At 45.6% G+C, this 14,933-nt stretch overlaps 1 protein-coding gene across 3 annotated transcripts in view; it reads left to right on the top strand.

The window, feature by feature from the left end:
* Positions 1 to 14,135, top strand: part of fgd4a (FYVE, RhoGEF and PH domain containing 4a) — a 52,320-nt gene extending 38,185 nt beyond the window's left edge. For all 3 annotated transcript variants that reach the window (XM_061250824.1, XM_061250826.1, XM_061250825.1), the window contains exons 5-18: positions 2,315 to 2,738; positions 5,186 to 5,275; positions 5,568 to 5,713; positions 6,494 to 6,650; positions 7,799 to 7,937; positions 8,655 to 8,713; positions 9,214 to 9,360; positions 9,465 to 9,637; positions 9,736 to 9,766; positions 9,935 to 10,024; positions 10,825 to 10,950; positions 11,205 to 11,354; positions 11,782 to 11,922; positions 12,263 to 14,135. In XM_061250824.1, the coding sequence (XP_061106808.1) occupies positions 2,315 to 2,738; positions 5,186 to 5,275; positions 5,568 to 5,713; positions 6,494 to 6,650; positions 7,799 to 7,937; positions 8,655 to 8,713; positions 9,214 to 9,360; positions 9,465 to 9,637; positions 9,736 to 9,766; positions 9,935 to 10,024; positions 10,825 to 10,950; positions 11,205 to 11,354; positions 11,782 to 11,922; positions 12,263 to 12,523 (2,134 nt within the window). In that variant the 3' untranslated portion in view covers positions 12,524 to 14,135. The remainder of the gene's footprint in view (positions 1 to 2,314; positions 2,739 to 5,185; positions 5,276 to 5,567; positions 5,714 to 6,493; positions 6,651 to 7,798; positions 7,938 to 8,654; positions 8,714 to 9,213; positions 9,361 to 9,464; positions 9,638 to 9,735; positions 9,767 to 9,934; positions 10,025 to 10,824; positions 10,951 to 11,204; positions 11,355 to 11,781; positions 11,923 to 12,262) is intronic.
* Positions 14,136 to 14,933: the final 798 nt, after the last annotated feature.

The following is a 14,933-nucleotide window of genomic DNA, read 5'->3' as shown; positions in this document are numbered from 1 at the left end:
TTGATATTAGGGCCCTGATCAATGTGAGCTCATTAAAGCAGTGAACTGCCCTCGTGGGGTAGCCGGAATGTTCTAACAACTCACTGAGCAGTTGGTCATTCATCAGTTGTAAAAACACAAACTGCACCCATTCAGGGCCAGTCTCTGGCTCCATTTCAGGTCATTCCTCACAAAATGGGGTGACTCAACAACAGAAATGCTGTTTATTTTGGATTTCAATCATCTAAATGAAAATATGTTTCCATGGACTGAACTATGGTCAGTATCCAGTGAGCCTATCGCGTTTGTCTGCAGTTTTCTTATATCTGAGAAAAACAAAAACAGTGGAACCCCAGTGGTACCCCCTGACCCTCTCTGGACCAGCTTGCTGCTCTGCAAAGCGTTACCTCAGTACACAGTCCCGGAGTGGGACGTTAGCATTCAGAGCCTCATTTAACGTGCTGTCATCCAGGAGCGAGTACAAGTGTGAAATTGTCAAATTGAGTGTATTTTCACAATGGAGAATGTTCATACATCATTATTAACACATCGCTTTTACAGAAGAGCTGAGCTGTTAATTACCTGGATGTCTGCCACACACCATTTGAGACAACCATGGTTTCACTTCACACTGTTCTCCTTCGTTTTATTTATGTCAGTACTATGATTATAGTATCTTGAGGGTGATAATGAAGCAGTGTGTTTGAATGGTGACAGGATCCAGGGAAGAGTAGCTTTATTGGCTCCATGATTTATTGTGCAGAGGATGTGTGTGTCTTGTGTGCGTTTATGTGTATATGTGTGTGTGTGTGTGTGTGGACGGGGGGCGGGGCAGAGAGAGAGTAAGAGAGACCACTCGTAATGCCAACAGTGGGGCACTGTGGGATTCCATGTTCCAGAGGGTCACAGATGACTGGTATTTGTGCTGAGGCAGGGGTTTCAGTGAGTCAGGAGACAGATTACCGTTCTGTAAGTGTGTGCTTTTGGCCTTCAGGAAACTGGGCTTGTGTCCTGGATGCGCAGGTGCTGTGGTGGAACACAGAGTGCTGTTTTTTGGTTGTGGTTTTTTCTGAGCGCACTGCTCTAAACCTGAATCACCCCAGTGATTTTAGATTGTCAGGTCCACATCTGGTGGATGTCCTACATGTGTATGGTAAGTTACCCAGGACGCAAGCATCCTGTGTTTAATGCCTGTAAACATTAGTCAGACGTAGAGTTGATCCAACACCCCCTTCATCTTTAAATAGCCTCTTCCTGTTTGTGCAGACTGAGACTGTTTTTACCGGCCAAACAGCTCCTATGTTCCTGCACTTATGGGCCTGCAGGTTTCCTTAACCCCCTCAGACTCAAACCTAATAGCTTTACCATTTATCCACTTATGTGGACAAAAATTCACTGTAACAGTTTGTGGAAGGTAATTTATTGAATGTGCAGTCTAGTCTTGTTATGAGCCCAGTTCCTGCAGCACATCACATGGCCTCTTCCTGTAGCTGCCGTACAGAAAGGAATTTCAGGTGGAAGCAGGTGATGTGGGACTGGATCTGTGGTGGCAGGGAGGGGGGGGGGTGTGGGCGGAAGAGGGGAAACAGCTGGAGCACTACTCTGTGTGTGTGTGTGTGTGTGTGTGTGTCTAGTAGTGTGTGTGTGTGTGTGTTTGTGTGTGTGTGTGTGTGTGTGCACTAGCATGTGTGTATGCATGTATGTGTGTACAAGCATGTGTGTGTGTGTGCGTGTGCACTAGCATGTGTGTGTGTGTGTGCTAGCATGTGTGTGTGCATGTGTGTGTGTGCTAGCATATGTGTGTGTGTGCGCTAGCGTGTGTGTGTGTGTCTGCGCTAGCATGTGTGTGTGCATATGTGTGTGTGCTACCATGTGTATGTGTGTGTGTGTGTGCGCTAGCGTGTATGTGTGTGTGTGTGTGTGTGTGCGCTAGCGTGTATGTGTGTGTGTGTGTGTGTGTGTGTGCGTGTGCATAACTAGGGCAGTAGGGGATCTCCAGGGACCCACTGCAGTGTTGCTCTACCCGTCTATTCTGGCCTTTTCTCAGCTCCTCCCTTCTTCCTCCTCCCCCTCTTCCCCTTTCCTCCTCCCACACACTTGCATTTCCCCCACAGATGCGCATGCCCTCACAAGAGAGGAGGAAGTTGTCACTAAGGCTTCATTCAGCCGCCGCACATAAGACTATAGCGCTGGACTGCACTGTGCATCCCTCCCTTTCTCTCTCACTCTCTTTCTCTCTCCTCCCCGCTCTCTCTCTAGCAGCGCAGGATTGCTTACCGCTGCAGGCTGTACCCCCCCCTCCTCTGACTCTCTGTCCCTCTCTCTTCATCCACAGCCACACTGAGGGGAAGACGGACGGCCCCCAGCCGAGGCCGCCGGCCAGGTCGCCCAACCACAGCGCGGCCCAGCGAGTACTCCACAGAGCACAGGAGCTGAATCAGGAGCAGCCCAACGCGGGGCCCCTCCCGGGCACCCCTCAGAATGCCCAAAAACACGCCCCCAACGGGGTGCTAGCCCAGATGGACAGGGGCGGGAGAGAGCCCTCAGTCAGGGGGACAGAGCCCTCGGGCCTCAGGACTGACGCAGCCCTGGTCAACGGGGAGGAAACGGACGCTAACGCACAGCTGGATGCAGACGATGCCCAGCCCCAAGCGGACGGGACCAGCGCGGGGGCGTCTGGAGGGGAGGAAGAGGAGAGCGATACACAGGAAGACTCTCAGAATGAACAGAGGAAGGAGGAAGGCGATATGGAGCAAAAGGTAAGCGGGGAGGGGGAGGAGGAGAGGGGGACGGTGGCGGGGGGGGACTGACTGCAGACTGGAAAAAGAGAGAGAGATGGAGAGAGAACAAGAGAAGGAGAGACAGAGCAAGGGGGAAAAGGAGAGAGGGAGCGGGGAAACCCAGAAGTACCTGCAATCTATTGCCAGCCTTTGTGTTTTTTTGGGTATCCAGTGCTCTGTCACTCCAAGTGCATTCCAGCCAGACAGCAAGGGCTTGGATGAGCTATCTGCACGCTGCTACATCTGCTGAACAACAGAATCGGGGCCGTTATAAATGGCACAGAAAAATGCAAGTCATCCCCAGCACTGTGGGGGGTGAGCCAGGGGTTTGCGTCTACTGAGCCCTCTTTGTTTCTCTCACATTCCCCTGCTGTTCATTTAGCATCCCCGCTAAGCTAATGTGAGCATCTAAACTTGTGTAGGTTTCAGTGTGGACTGAAAATAGAGATCATACATTGTGTCGTACGCTGTTGAACATCAAACCACAGAAAAAAACATGTGTCGTCTGCAGCTCTGAATTTGTTATTAATACCAAGGCTCTGATGCTGTTTATTTATAGTCGTGTTTCAGTGGCCTGCTATCACTCAAACAGTTTGCAGTCAATCTAATGTGGACAGTTTGGCGCTGTAGATTACAAAGTATCTTTGCTAGACAGGATCAGATGGACATGGATCAGAGCTTGCAAAGTTTGAGGGTAGGGTAGTCATGCTGTTCCTCCTTTCATCTTAAGTGGCCTGTATGATTACGGAGCCCTACACCACTTCAAAGAGTATTTCTCAGACTTCAACCAATGAGGAAATTAGTTTTTATTTCTTGTTCTGTTTTCTTCTGACATGTGTTATTGGTTCTGGTTGTTTATACTAACTGCTCTTTGCTATTTATATTTGCATATGCTGCAACATTTTGTACCACTTTAAAGCTACTCAAAAGATTAGCTTTGATATCTCAAGTGCACAGAATACCAAGTTCTTTTCCATTACACTTGTTAGATGTTTATCGGCTGCCAAAAAATAAGTCTTAGTCCGATTTGGATTTATGAGAAGAAAGCATTGTGGGAAAAGCCATTAAAACATAACGGGGTGATTTTTTTTCAGACGGTATTAAGAAGCTTTAACCCAACCTTTTAGCTTTGTCTGTCCCACCATTCCTCCGTATACAATTGCTTTTGTCACATGACCTGATTATATATAATCTACACTCAGTGAGCACTTTATTAGGTATTTATTAGACATTTTTAGACATCTTCTGCTACTGTAGCCTATCCACTTTGAGGTTTGACATGTTGTATGTTCTGAGATACTCTTACTACTGTTGTAATGTGTGGTTATTTGCGTTACTGTCACCTTCCTGTCAGCTTCGACCAGTCTGGCCCTTCTCCTCTGACCGCTCTCATTAACAATGATCCTCTGTGCGTGAAATTCGCAGGAGATCTGAGAGCAGCTGGCTGCAACAATCATTCCAAAGTCACTTAGATCACACTTCTTGCTCATTCTGACATTTGGTCTGAAAAACTGCTGAACCTCTTGACCATGTCTGAATGCTTTCATGCATTTAGTTGCTGCCACATGTTTGGCTGATGAAATATTTGCACTAACAAGCTGGTGTGCAGGCCTACCTAATAAAGTGCTGACTGAGCGTATATTTTGTCTACATTTTCTTAGATTTTTTTTTCTTTTCTTTATTTTTCATATTATTCATGCCGACAATAATTCTACTTAGTGCAAACTATGCAAGGGTGTTTTAGGGACAGAATGAGAACCGTGATCTCGCTTCCACTTTTGGAAAAGAATAGGGTTTTGTCGGTTAAATCTTGCTGTTGTTAGTAATGGGAAATGGGAAATGGATGAGGGCTGTGGTGTCGGAGGCAGATTTTGCAGAGCAGCAAAATAATGTGCATTGTTCATCTAATGCAGGAAACCCCACAGTTGGTCAGTGCTATCACAATAGTGAGTTCTTGCTTTGAGTGTTTGTGTGCGTGTGTGCGAGCATCATTCATGCATACTGTACATAAAAGATTTCTGAGACAAGAATATGTGTGCGTGTGTGTGTGTGTGTGTGTGTGTGTCATGTTTGTGGCGCGTGGGAGTGTGTTCAGTAATGAGAGTTTAATCTTCACTACAGTATTTTTTCAACATCTTCAGATCAGCTCTGAAGGTCTTGTTTCTTACCACTCGAAAGTGGAGCTATCTATCTTCAGTTTGTAACTCAGTCCCCCAGACTCATGTACCTGTTTAGTGCTTCTGGTATCACTGACTGCTCTATATTTATTATTGCCCACGAATAGACTTCCTGTAATTCAACAATCTCACCCCCTTGAACCCACTGCTCCTCCAAACCATGCCACCAGGTTTGTCAGGTTCTAGCACTTGTTTGATGATATATCAAAACCTATGGACAAACTCATCAGCTTCTTTTGTCTTCCAAAGGAGAGCAATGAACAGAAGCTATATAAGATTGCCAGCGAGCTCCTGCAGACGGAGAAGGCCTACGTCAATCGACTCAAACTGCTGGACGAGGTCAGTGTACCGCAGGGGTTCAGGGGGTTCTTGGTGCCTGGAGGTGTTGCCTGGATGCTGTGAATTCCCTGGCAGTTATAATGTTGTGAGAATGTCTGAAATCATGTCTCCAACTGAAAAATGTATTGTAATGTACCATGGCTTATACTCCTGATGTTCTCATGTTGCATTGTATTGACAGTGAGTCTTGTGTGCTTGTGTGTGCATGTATGTGTGTGTGTATGTGTGTGTGTGTGTGTGTGTGTGTGTGTGTGTGTGTGTGCGTGTGTGTGGATGTGTTCCTACGATGCAGGGCTTCTGTACTAAATTGATGGATGAGGCGTCAAAAGGAACGTTCCCAGGGGAGGTTGTGAAGAACATCTTCTCCAACATCACCTCCATCCACACCTTCCACAGCCAGTTCCTGCTTCCAGACCTGGAGAGGCGCATGGGCCAGTGGTGAGCAAGTATCCCTATTTCTCTCACACCCTCAGGGAGAGCACAGTCTTCTCACAGTGCTGGTCATTCAAAACACCCTCAGTGTTTTATATCTCCTTTACATGTCATTAACACATTTCTGTGTGTTTAGTAATGGCTGTAGTATAGGCTCTTTTTAAACACTGGGTTCCTGAACATTTTTTGTGACACCAATGGGTGGATGGACTAAGAAGAAATAATGAGCAGTTTGTACTGCTTAATGCATAAGAACTGCAAACAATATCCACTTAAATATTAATGCCCAGGTATTGATGATGCAAAAGTACAAGACTGCAATTAATCTTCTCCGTTCCATTAGTTTACAGTTGATGCCGGTGCCAAGTTACTTCTAAATGAACAACACTGTAAAATGCCGGTTTCATTCACACTGGTTTTTGACATTGATCAGGCGCTGTTTCGAAAACATTAATTGGAAACAAGTCTGCCATTTAAAAAGGGATTCATGTTAATGTGGTGCACAAATGGTGCTTAAATAATAATGACTAAAAAGGAGCCATTGAGCCACTGATTGGTTCAGGTTGGTTCAATAATCTGCAAATGGATGTCCAGTGTCGAACGTTTTCACCATTTTGAATTTATGAATTGTACTTGAAGTTAACTTGGTCAAAGGATGAATAGAAGTAGGCTAGGTTTAAATATTTGTCTCTTTACAATGCAATAGCCTATGTAAATTAAATATCACACACACACACATACTCTCGTACACGCACACACACTTACTCTTCCTCTCTGTCTTCACAGGGCCTCAATGCCTCGTATTGGGGACATCTTGCAGAAGCTCACTCCTTTCCTCAAAATGTACGCAGAGTACGTGAGGAACTTCGACAAGGCCATGGAGCTGCTGAAGCAGTGGACTGAGCGCTCACCTCAGTTCAAAGCTATCATTTTGGAAATTCAGGTATGTGCAGTGCTCTGTCGTAAGTAATCTGTATCATGTAATCTCGAAGGGCCTGATGATCTCAGTGTTCATGTAACGGCCTTGAAACAGGAAGCCATCTCAGTTAGAAATTGTACAGGGTGATGAGCTGTAAAAACAGGAAAAGTCCAAATGTGAAAAGAAACCCTTCATATTTGCATCTAAGATGGTCCAGTTACTGGATTATTGGATGGTAAAATACATGATGATGCAAAGCTGTATCGTTATGAGTGTGCCCTTGCCCTTGAAGTCTGATTTTGGGCGTTACGACCAGTTGCAGTTTAACATTTGGTAACATGGTTTTACAGAGCAGGAAATGGCATTGTGGTTTCATTTACACCACTTCTTGTGAAACATTATCAGTTACCACTGCAGCTAATCCACAAAAATGCACTGGTCTTGTATTTTAGAAACAGGCAACTCTTGAGCCAGCAACTTCTAGACAGGAGTAGCAGAGACTATGGGACTCAACTGAGATGGTCTTCAGGGTAGTAGCAGAGACTATGGGACTCAACTGAGATGGTCTTCAGGGTAGTAGCAGAGACTATGGGACTCAACTGAGATGGTCTTCAGGGTAGTAGCAGAGACTATGGGACTCAACTGAGATGGTCTTCAGGGTAGTAGCAGAGACTATGGGACTCAAATGAAATGGTCTTCAGGGTAGTAGCAGAGACTATGGGACTCAACTGAGATGGTCTTCAGGGTAGTAGCAGAGACTATGGGACTCAACTGAAATGGTCTTCATGGTAGTAGCAGAGACTATGGGACTCAACTGAGATGGTCTTCAGGGTAGTAGCAGCAACTGACAGGCTCATGAGATGTGTTAGGGCAGTAGCAGGGATTGAGTGCCTCAGCTGAGATGGCTCAAGCGATGGCTTAAACAAAGAGTGTCTGGAAGTCATGACCGTGTTGGAATGAATCGAACTGTTGATAGAACCGTTCGCAAGTTCAAAGGTTTGTTGTGGTGTGTCAGGTTGAGATTAATGCACAGTTGAATGCTGGATATCATATGTGGATTTGCACTTTACGCATACAGAGTCAGGTGTAATCATACAGTTACAATTTTGGAGCTTGCGTGCTGGTGTGTAAAGGCTCGGTTTGTGTGTGTAACAATATGCCGTGCTATACAGAGCCAGGAGGCCTGTGGGAACCTGACATTACAGCACCACATGTTGGAGCCAGTACAGAGAGTGCCTCGCTACGAAATGTTGCTCAAGGACTACCTGAAAAAACTACCACAGGACGACGTGGATCGCCGTGATGCAGAAAGTGAGTGAAGGAGAGATGGCCTGTACAAGCTATGAGAATATTTCACAGCCGTTTTACCTTCCCCTGTGTCTTTCTCAGACTCCCCTGTGTCTGTCTTTAAGTGCCAGTCTATGGTAATCTTTGTCTTATGGTCTAACATTAAGTTGCACAATGTGCAAAATGAATTAGATCCATCAGGATACAGAAGCAGAAGAGTATTGTTTTGCTCTGTCATCAGTCTTAACATTGTGTTTAATTTCATCCGCAATTTTGTTCCAACCGTCATTTTATTGTTTCGCACTGATGAACTTCATAATTAGATTCATAATTAGTCTGTAATTGTATAATTAGTTAAGTGTCTCTTCTGATTGACAAACATGTGCAGAACTTGGATTGCCTACAGGGACATCTCTAAGATAACCGATTGTAATTCAGTTTGCCATCCCAGATAGCTATGTAGTAGAAATTGGGCCTTAATTATGTAAACTACACCAGCAAATCCATGTGCCATTAATATCAATATATCTACACACCATGGTGTCCTGATAAACTTGATTTGCCACTGTCTCTGTAGCTCCTCTCAATTTCTAACAAGAACAATCAAAACTTTGATGAACAGAAACATTTTGGTGTTTTAGCTGCCTGTTTCAGAGATTTACTGTATTTGTAAGTTTCAGTCTTCTGTTCTTGAATTTGACTGAGGTTGTAAGTCACAGGGCATCTGTGTCTCTCCTTCAGAGTCTCTGGAGACCATCGCAATGGCAGCCACACACTCCAACAGTGCTATCCGAAAATCGGTGAGTATAACCATTCTCTGTATAGCTATGCGTCATAGGCTGCATATTTTTTGGCCAAATACTTTCCAGAGTCTCTGTTGTTTGTGAAGCTTTATATAGTACGGTATCACTCCATTGTGTTCAGGCCAATGAGCACATCCTGTTCCTCTTTCTGTCCCTACAATCATGGGAAGATGCATTATTTTATACAAAATTCATCCCGGCTCTTTAATGGGTTACTTCTTCCTGCTATGCAGAAGGCATGCAGCCTGTGTCCATAGTGCCTCTCGTTGTTAGGTTTTCATCTGCAACACCTCAGAAGAAGTGCTTCAGGCCACATTATAACCCAGGTTTTGGAAGGCAGTGCAATGTGGTTCCTCTGGTTGAGAAATATTTGGAGACATTACTGGGTACAGACAGGCTCAGCTGATCTTCCTTTGAGGTACAGTCCATGTCCATGACTACTGGAATGGAAACTGTCCTCTACACCAGACTGAGCATTTGTGAAATGTGTCGTTCAGGATAACCTGAAGAAGCTGCTGGAGATCTATGAGATGCTGGGGGGAGAGGAGGACATTGTCAACGCGTCCAATGAGTTCATCAAGGAGGGCCAAATCCTCAAGCTGGCAGCCAGGAACGCTTCAGCCATGGAGAGATACCTCTTCCTGGTAAGGACTGCAGCTGATGGGGACGAGTTGGGTTTTCAGGTTAAATGAACAGATGAATCCCATGTGACTCGTGGCTCCGTTGACCTTTAACATCCTCCTCCCAGTTCAACAACATGCTCCTGTACTGCGTGCCTAAGTTCAGCCTGGTGGGTCCGAAGTTCACCGTGCGCACACGCATCGGGATCGAGGGCATGAAGGTCCTGGAGACCCTCAATGAGGCCTACCCCCACACCTTCCAGGTGTCTGGCAAGGAGAGGACCCTGGAGCTGCAGGCCAGGTACTGTCAGGGTATAAAGTGTCATGAACCAAATAATGACTGTATTACTGTTCATGTATTTATATTAACATCTGTTTATTTCATCTTCATTCTTTCAGCACGGAACAGGATAAAGAGGAATGGATAAAGGTATGTATATATGTATATATACTATTCACTCTTGATTACAATATTTTGTCATTTACTGGCAGGCTTTGTGGGAAAACCTGCATTTACAAGTTTGCCTCTAGACAATGCTTTGAAATTAGAAGTTCTTACTTGCAATTGATGTCTCATACACTCCCCTGTATCTTCCAGGCTTTCCAGGTGACGATAGACATCTTTCACCAGAAGAATGAAACATTCAAAACGGCCACCAAAGACACTGAGGAGTCTGTAAGTCTGTCTGTAAGTACACGTTCAACATGCATCCAGGCCCCAAGACAATAAACATAAAACAGTATAACAGTCTACATTGGAGGCTGTAGAATGGAAAGACCTGGCCAGGGTATAGGGTTAAGATTTATTTGAAATATAGTGGAGTTATTTTATTCACTGCTCTACTGGCCAGTAGCAATGTTTTATACTTGAAATCAGGAGTAACATGTACCTTGTGAAGTGAAATGAGGAGAGGTGTGACATAAGCACACTAGGGAAGATTGTAGACAAGTCACGCAGCTGTGTGGTGCAAGCAGGAAGTCTTTAGAGAAGGGATTTGCAATAGTCCAGGGTTGAGATTACCAGGGCCTGTCCTAGAACCTGTGACGGTGGTCAGATGTTGTTTAGAAAGAATCTACATGCCAAACTCATTGCTACCTGAAGAGCTGGTCATATAGGGTTCGCCCTTGCCTTCTTACATTAGAGTGCTGTACTGTACCATTCTGATTAAAGGAGAGGTCCAGCAGTGCTGACAACTTGGAGGGAAGGTACAACACCTCGGTCTTGAGAGAATAGTCCACCTGAGAGGTCCTGAGAAAGTCACATCCCAGGAAATCCTACACCATGGCCCAGAGATTCAATACACTTTACCGCTGTGCCTGAGAATCTGAGTGAGGTTAGGGTACAGAGGAGGAGCATGTGGACTACAGTGTCAAAAGCTGCAGAGAGGTCCAATAGGATAAGAACCAAAGATAGGGATGATGCACTTTCTCAGGAATTTGTAAATTTGACTTGTTTGTGTGGGTGTATTTCCTGTGTTTGTTTTTTAGACTGCAGAACTGGGGAAACGTGCTCCCCGCTGGATTCGAGACAACGAAGTGACGATGTGCATGAAGTGCAAGGAGTCCTTTAATGCAATTACGCGCCGTCGACATCACTGTCGGGCCTGCGGCTATGTGAGTAAAATGAATCCACACCTTCTGTCGCTTCTCACCAGGAAACTTTCCCATTACCATTTAATTACCTGAAATGTAGGATTTATAAACTAGTTCGCAGATATGGAGATATGGTTTATTTTCAATGAGTACCCAGATAACACAGCTATAGTCTGAAGAAAATGCATGGTGCAGACAAGAGAGAACATGCCTATCCTTTTCCATGGTAACGTAAGCTAGGTCAGTTACAGCTCTGCTAATGATCTGTGTTTTAGGTGGTATGCTGGAAGTGCTCAGACAATAAGGCTCAACTGGAGTATGACGGCAACAAGATGAATAAAGTGTGCAAGGACTGCTTTATCATCCTTTCGGGCAGCACAGACAGCGAGGAACGAGTGGAGGGCAAGAAGAAGGGCATCCTGGAGGTGAGGATACCTGTCCCAGTTTCATAGGACACACCCCTGACTTATCTTCACTTAACACAGGGTCCTTTCTTATCCCAGCTTTATATACTGTCGGGCACACCCCTTACCTGTCTCAGCTTTGCATAAGACACAGCTTACCTGGTTTTATGAAGGACACACCCTTTCCGTCAGTTTTACACAGGGCATGCTCCTTATCTATATCTGTTTCACAGAAGGCCCTTACCTGTCTTCACTTTAAGCAAGATGTCCTGTCCCCATTTTACACAACACACCCATTACCTGTCCTGTCCTTACTTGAAAGGCATCACTTTGCTGACACAGCGGTACCTGGGATACGCTCTTACCTGTCCCAACTCCCATATATAACTTCGGGATTTTTCCCTTAGCTTGGCTGTAAGCAGAATTCTGTCCCCGCTCTCTCCCCCAGATTGAGGCGGCGCAGTTCTCAGGAAACAGCATCATGTGTGGCTTCCTGCAGCACAGTGAAAAGACCAAGCCCTGGCAGAAGGTGTGGTGCGTCATCCCGCAGAAGGAGGCGTGTGTGCTCTACCTGTATGGAGCTCCACAGGTGAGTGTACATACCTGTTCTCTTCTGATGTGAAGCTGTGGCTGAAGATAAAACCACAAAATGGGCAGTGCCGTCTCAAACTATTTCACAAGTAGTTTGAAATACGTGAACTAGTCTTGCTCTGAAGAGTAGAGTGTTTTTATGGTTCAAAAGTCAGACTGTCCCTCAGCACATGAAAGCTCCTCCCACTGTTGTTCACAAATCACTGTTAATGTTCTTTAGCGTACAGCTCACCAAAGTGATTCGGTTCACATATGTATAGTGACCGTCTGTTTTGTTGGAAATGCAAATGCCCAGAGTATGGTATGATCCAACCTTCTCCCCTTCCCCACTCTCCTAGGATGTGAAGGCCCAGGCCACCATTCCCCTGGTGGGCTACACTGTGGAGGACACTCCTCGCCCAGGTGACCCGCCCTCCAGCTTTCGCCTGTCCCAGTGCAAGTTCATCCACAGCTTTGCGGCTGAAACCGAGGAGCTCAAGCAGCGCTGGCTGCGGGTGATCCGGGTGGCGTCGACAGGGGAGGAGCCTGAAGAGTCCCCTCCACCAACCAATGGCGGAATGGGGCATGTCACCCAGGAAGGAAGCACTGAGAGCCTCTGAGAGCCCTACGCCGCCCCCCTGAAAAAAAACATTCCCACACACACTCCCGACAGATGCTTTGAATGCGACACCCTGCCCGCAGACTCTCACAAACGAACCCTCTCAGGCTTTGTCTCCCTGCTGTAGAGACTGCACCTCTGTGTCCGCACAACACTCGCAGTCCCCTCCAAAGGCTCGCCGTCCCCCTGCAGGAAATGGACCAGAAGGAACCGGAACTGCTGAGCAATCAAATCAACACTACGCACACGGACAAGGCTGCAGCGGGGTGTTCATGAGAGGGGCCTGCAACTAGGACCTTGACAGGCCCCCTGTCCTGACTACTGTAGTGCCTGCATCAATGAGACCTGTATTCATTTTTTCTTTTTCTAGATCCGGGGCTGCAGGTTTCATCAACAGGTTGATTTTTTCATACACTGCAGCCTGTTACTGTACATAATGCTAGCAAGCCTATGAGTATAGTCTGCTCTATTTTTCCTAAAAGGAACATTTTTATGTATGAAGACAAAACCTTTCTGTATGTATTACAAGACATGGACAGTCATGTTCTCACTGGAGTGTGAGAAAAACCCTACAGGAAAAAGAAGCACACATACACCTGTTAATTTTGGTGCAAGACCTCACATTCTCCTTGGGATGCAGTCCGTTTTCCCACCCTTTTGTTTCTGACTACACCTACACTGAGTAGAAGTGGATTCACCATAGTCATAGCACTCTCCCAGCAGACTGGCACCACCTGGGCTCAACAGCAGCTGGAGAGTCCCTTAAAGCAGTCCACAAAAATATTCCAGGGTTTCAACATTAGAATTACAATTATCTCATACGCTTAATTGTACTACAGAAGAATGGGCAGTCAAAGTTCTGGTCTACTGAGCCTTTCCCTCTTCCTGTGGAGAAATGTTAGAGCAGATTAAGTATTTCCCATGGGGCCTGGCCTGGGACTATCACATAGGAGTGCAAGGCACCATGGGTAAAGCTGCACACTGCTGCCATATAGCTGAGAACAGAAGTCAGAAATGAATGTGTGTTGTCATTGTATGTCTATGTAATTACTTAAGAGTCAAACATATTTTATTGCTGTTATTAAATGTTTTGTCTGAAAGTTTTATGAGCTGTGACTGCACATGACCACAGGCACAAAGCACAGCCTCATGGAAGTATTGTAGATGGAAGAAAATGGTTGTCTAACCGTAACCACTCTGCACAACTCCAGCTCTGTAGACATGTACACAGTAAATTTATTATGGTGTTTTCTATGTTTGCCAACACACAGTGAAGATGTAAGATAGTTTTGATAAGACTACTGAGGACTGGGCTGTGTGTGTCAGACATGGCCCCCTTCCACTGAAAGGCACAATCAAGGACTATAACCCTCAGCCAGCTGGGGGAGAAAAACTGATGTACATGTACCATGTAAATGTTTTTAAATACTGTAATTAATTTTATTATTTAAAGTAATTTATAGAATAAGTGCATGGTAAAAAGAAAATTGGCACATCTTTTTTAAAATCCCTTACCTTTCCTTTGGGTGTTTGGACTTCTCGGTGAAGCCATAGGAGCTGCCACATGTGAACTAACATGCTCTTTTTAATATATAAAAATCTTTTCTCCAAAATTGTTATCTTGATGCGTATGAAATTATTGTTCTGTATACTAGACTAGTGTCCTTATACATAGTACTCTCTGCACACACAGATACATACGTACATACACCGATGAGCCAAAACATTATGACCCACTAAGGATGGACTTAAGTCCCCCCCGTGGTAACGGGGCACCAAGATGTTAGCAGAAGTCCTGTAAGTTGCAAGGTGGGGCTGCTATGGACCGGACTTGTTGTTCCAGCTCGTCGGAATTTGGAGGCCAGGGCAACACCTTGAACTCTACATCACAATCCTTAAATTGATCCTGAACAATTTGTGGAGCATAGCAGGGCTCATTATCCTGCTGAAAGAGGCCACTGGGGAATACCGTTGCCGTAAAGGGGTGTACTGGATCCCGAACAATATTTAGGTAGGCACGTCAAATAGACATCCACATGAATGGCCAGACCCAGGGTTTCCCAGCACAACATCGCCCAGAGCATTGCACTCCCTCCTTGTCTTGGCTTGTCTTCTTTCCACAGTGCATCCTGCTGCCATCTCGTCCCCAGGTAAACGGTAAACATGTATCCGGTCGTCCACATGATGCAACAGAAAATTGGACTCATCAGACCAGAGAACCTTCTTCCATTGCTCCAAGGTGCAGCTTGCGTGCCCATTCTAGGCGCTTTTGAGGGTGGACGGGCTAGCATGGGCACTCTGACCGTTCTGCAGCTACATGTTGACACATTCCTCCCGTAACCATCATTAAAATGTTCTGCTAATTGTGCTACAGTAGCCCTTCAGTGAGTTCAGACCAGACGGGATAGCCT

The sequence above is a fragment of the Conger conger genome, chromosome 8 (genome assembly GCF_963514075.1).
Source record: "Conger conger chromosome 8, fConCon1.1, whole genome shotgun sequence".
In the NCBI taxonomy this organism is placed as follows: domain Eukaryota; kingdom Metazoa; phylum Chordata; class Actinopteri; order Anguilliformes; family Congridae; genus Conger; species Conger conger.
The sequence above is the reverse complement of the archived record's forward strand: the minus strand, read 5'-3'. Positions and strand labels throughout refer to the sequence as shown.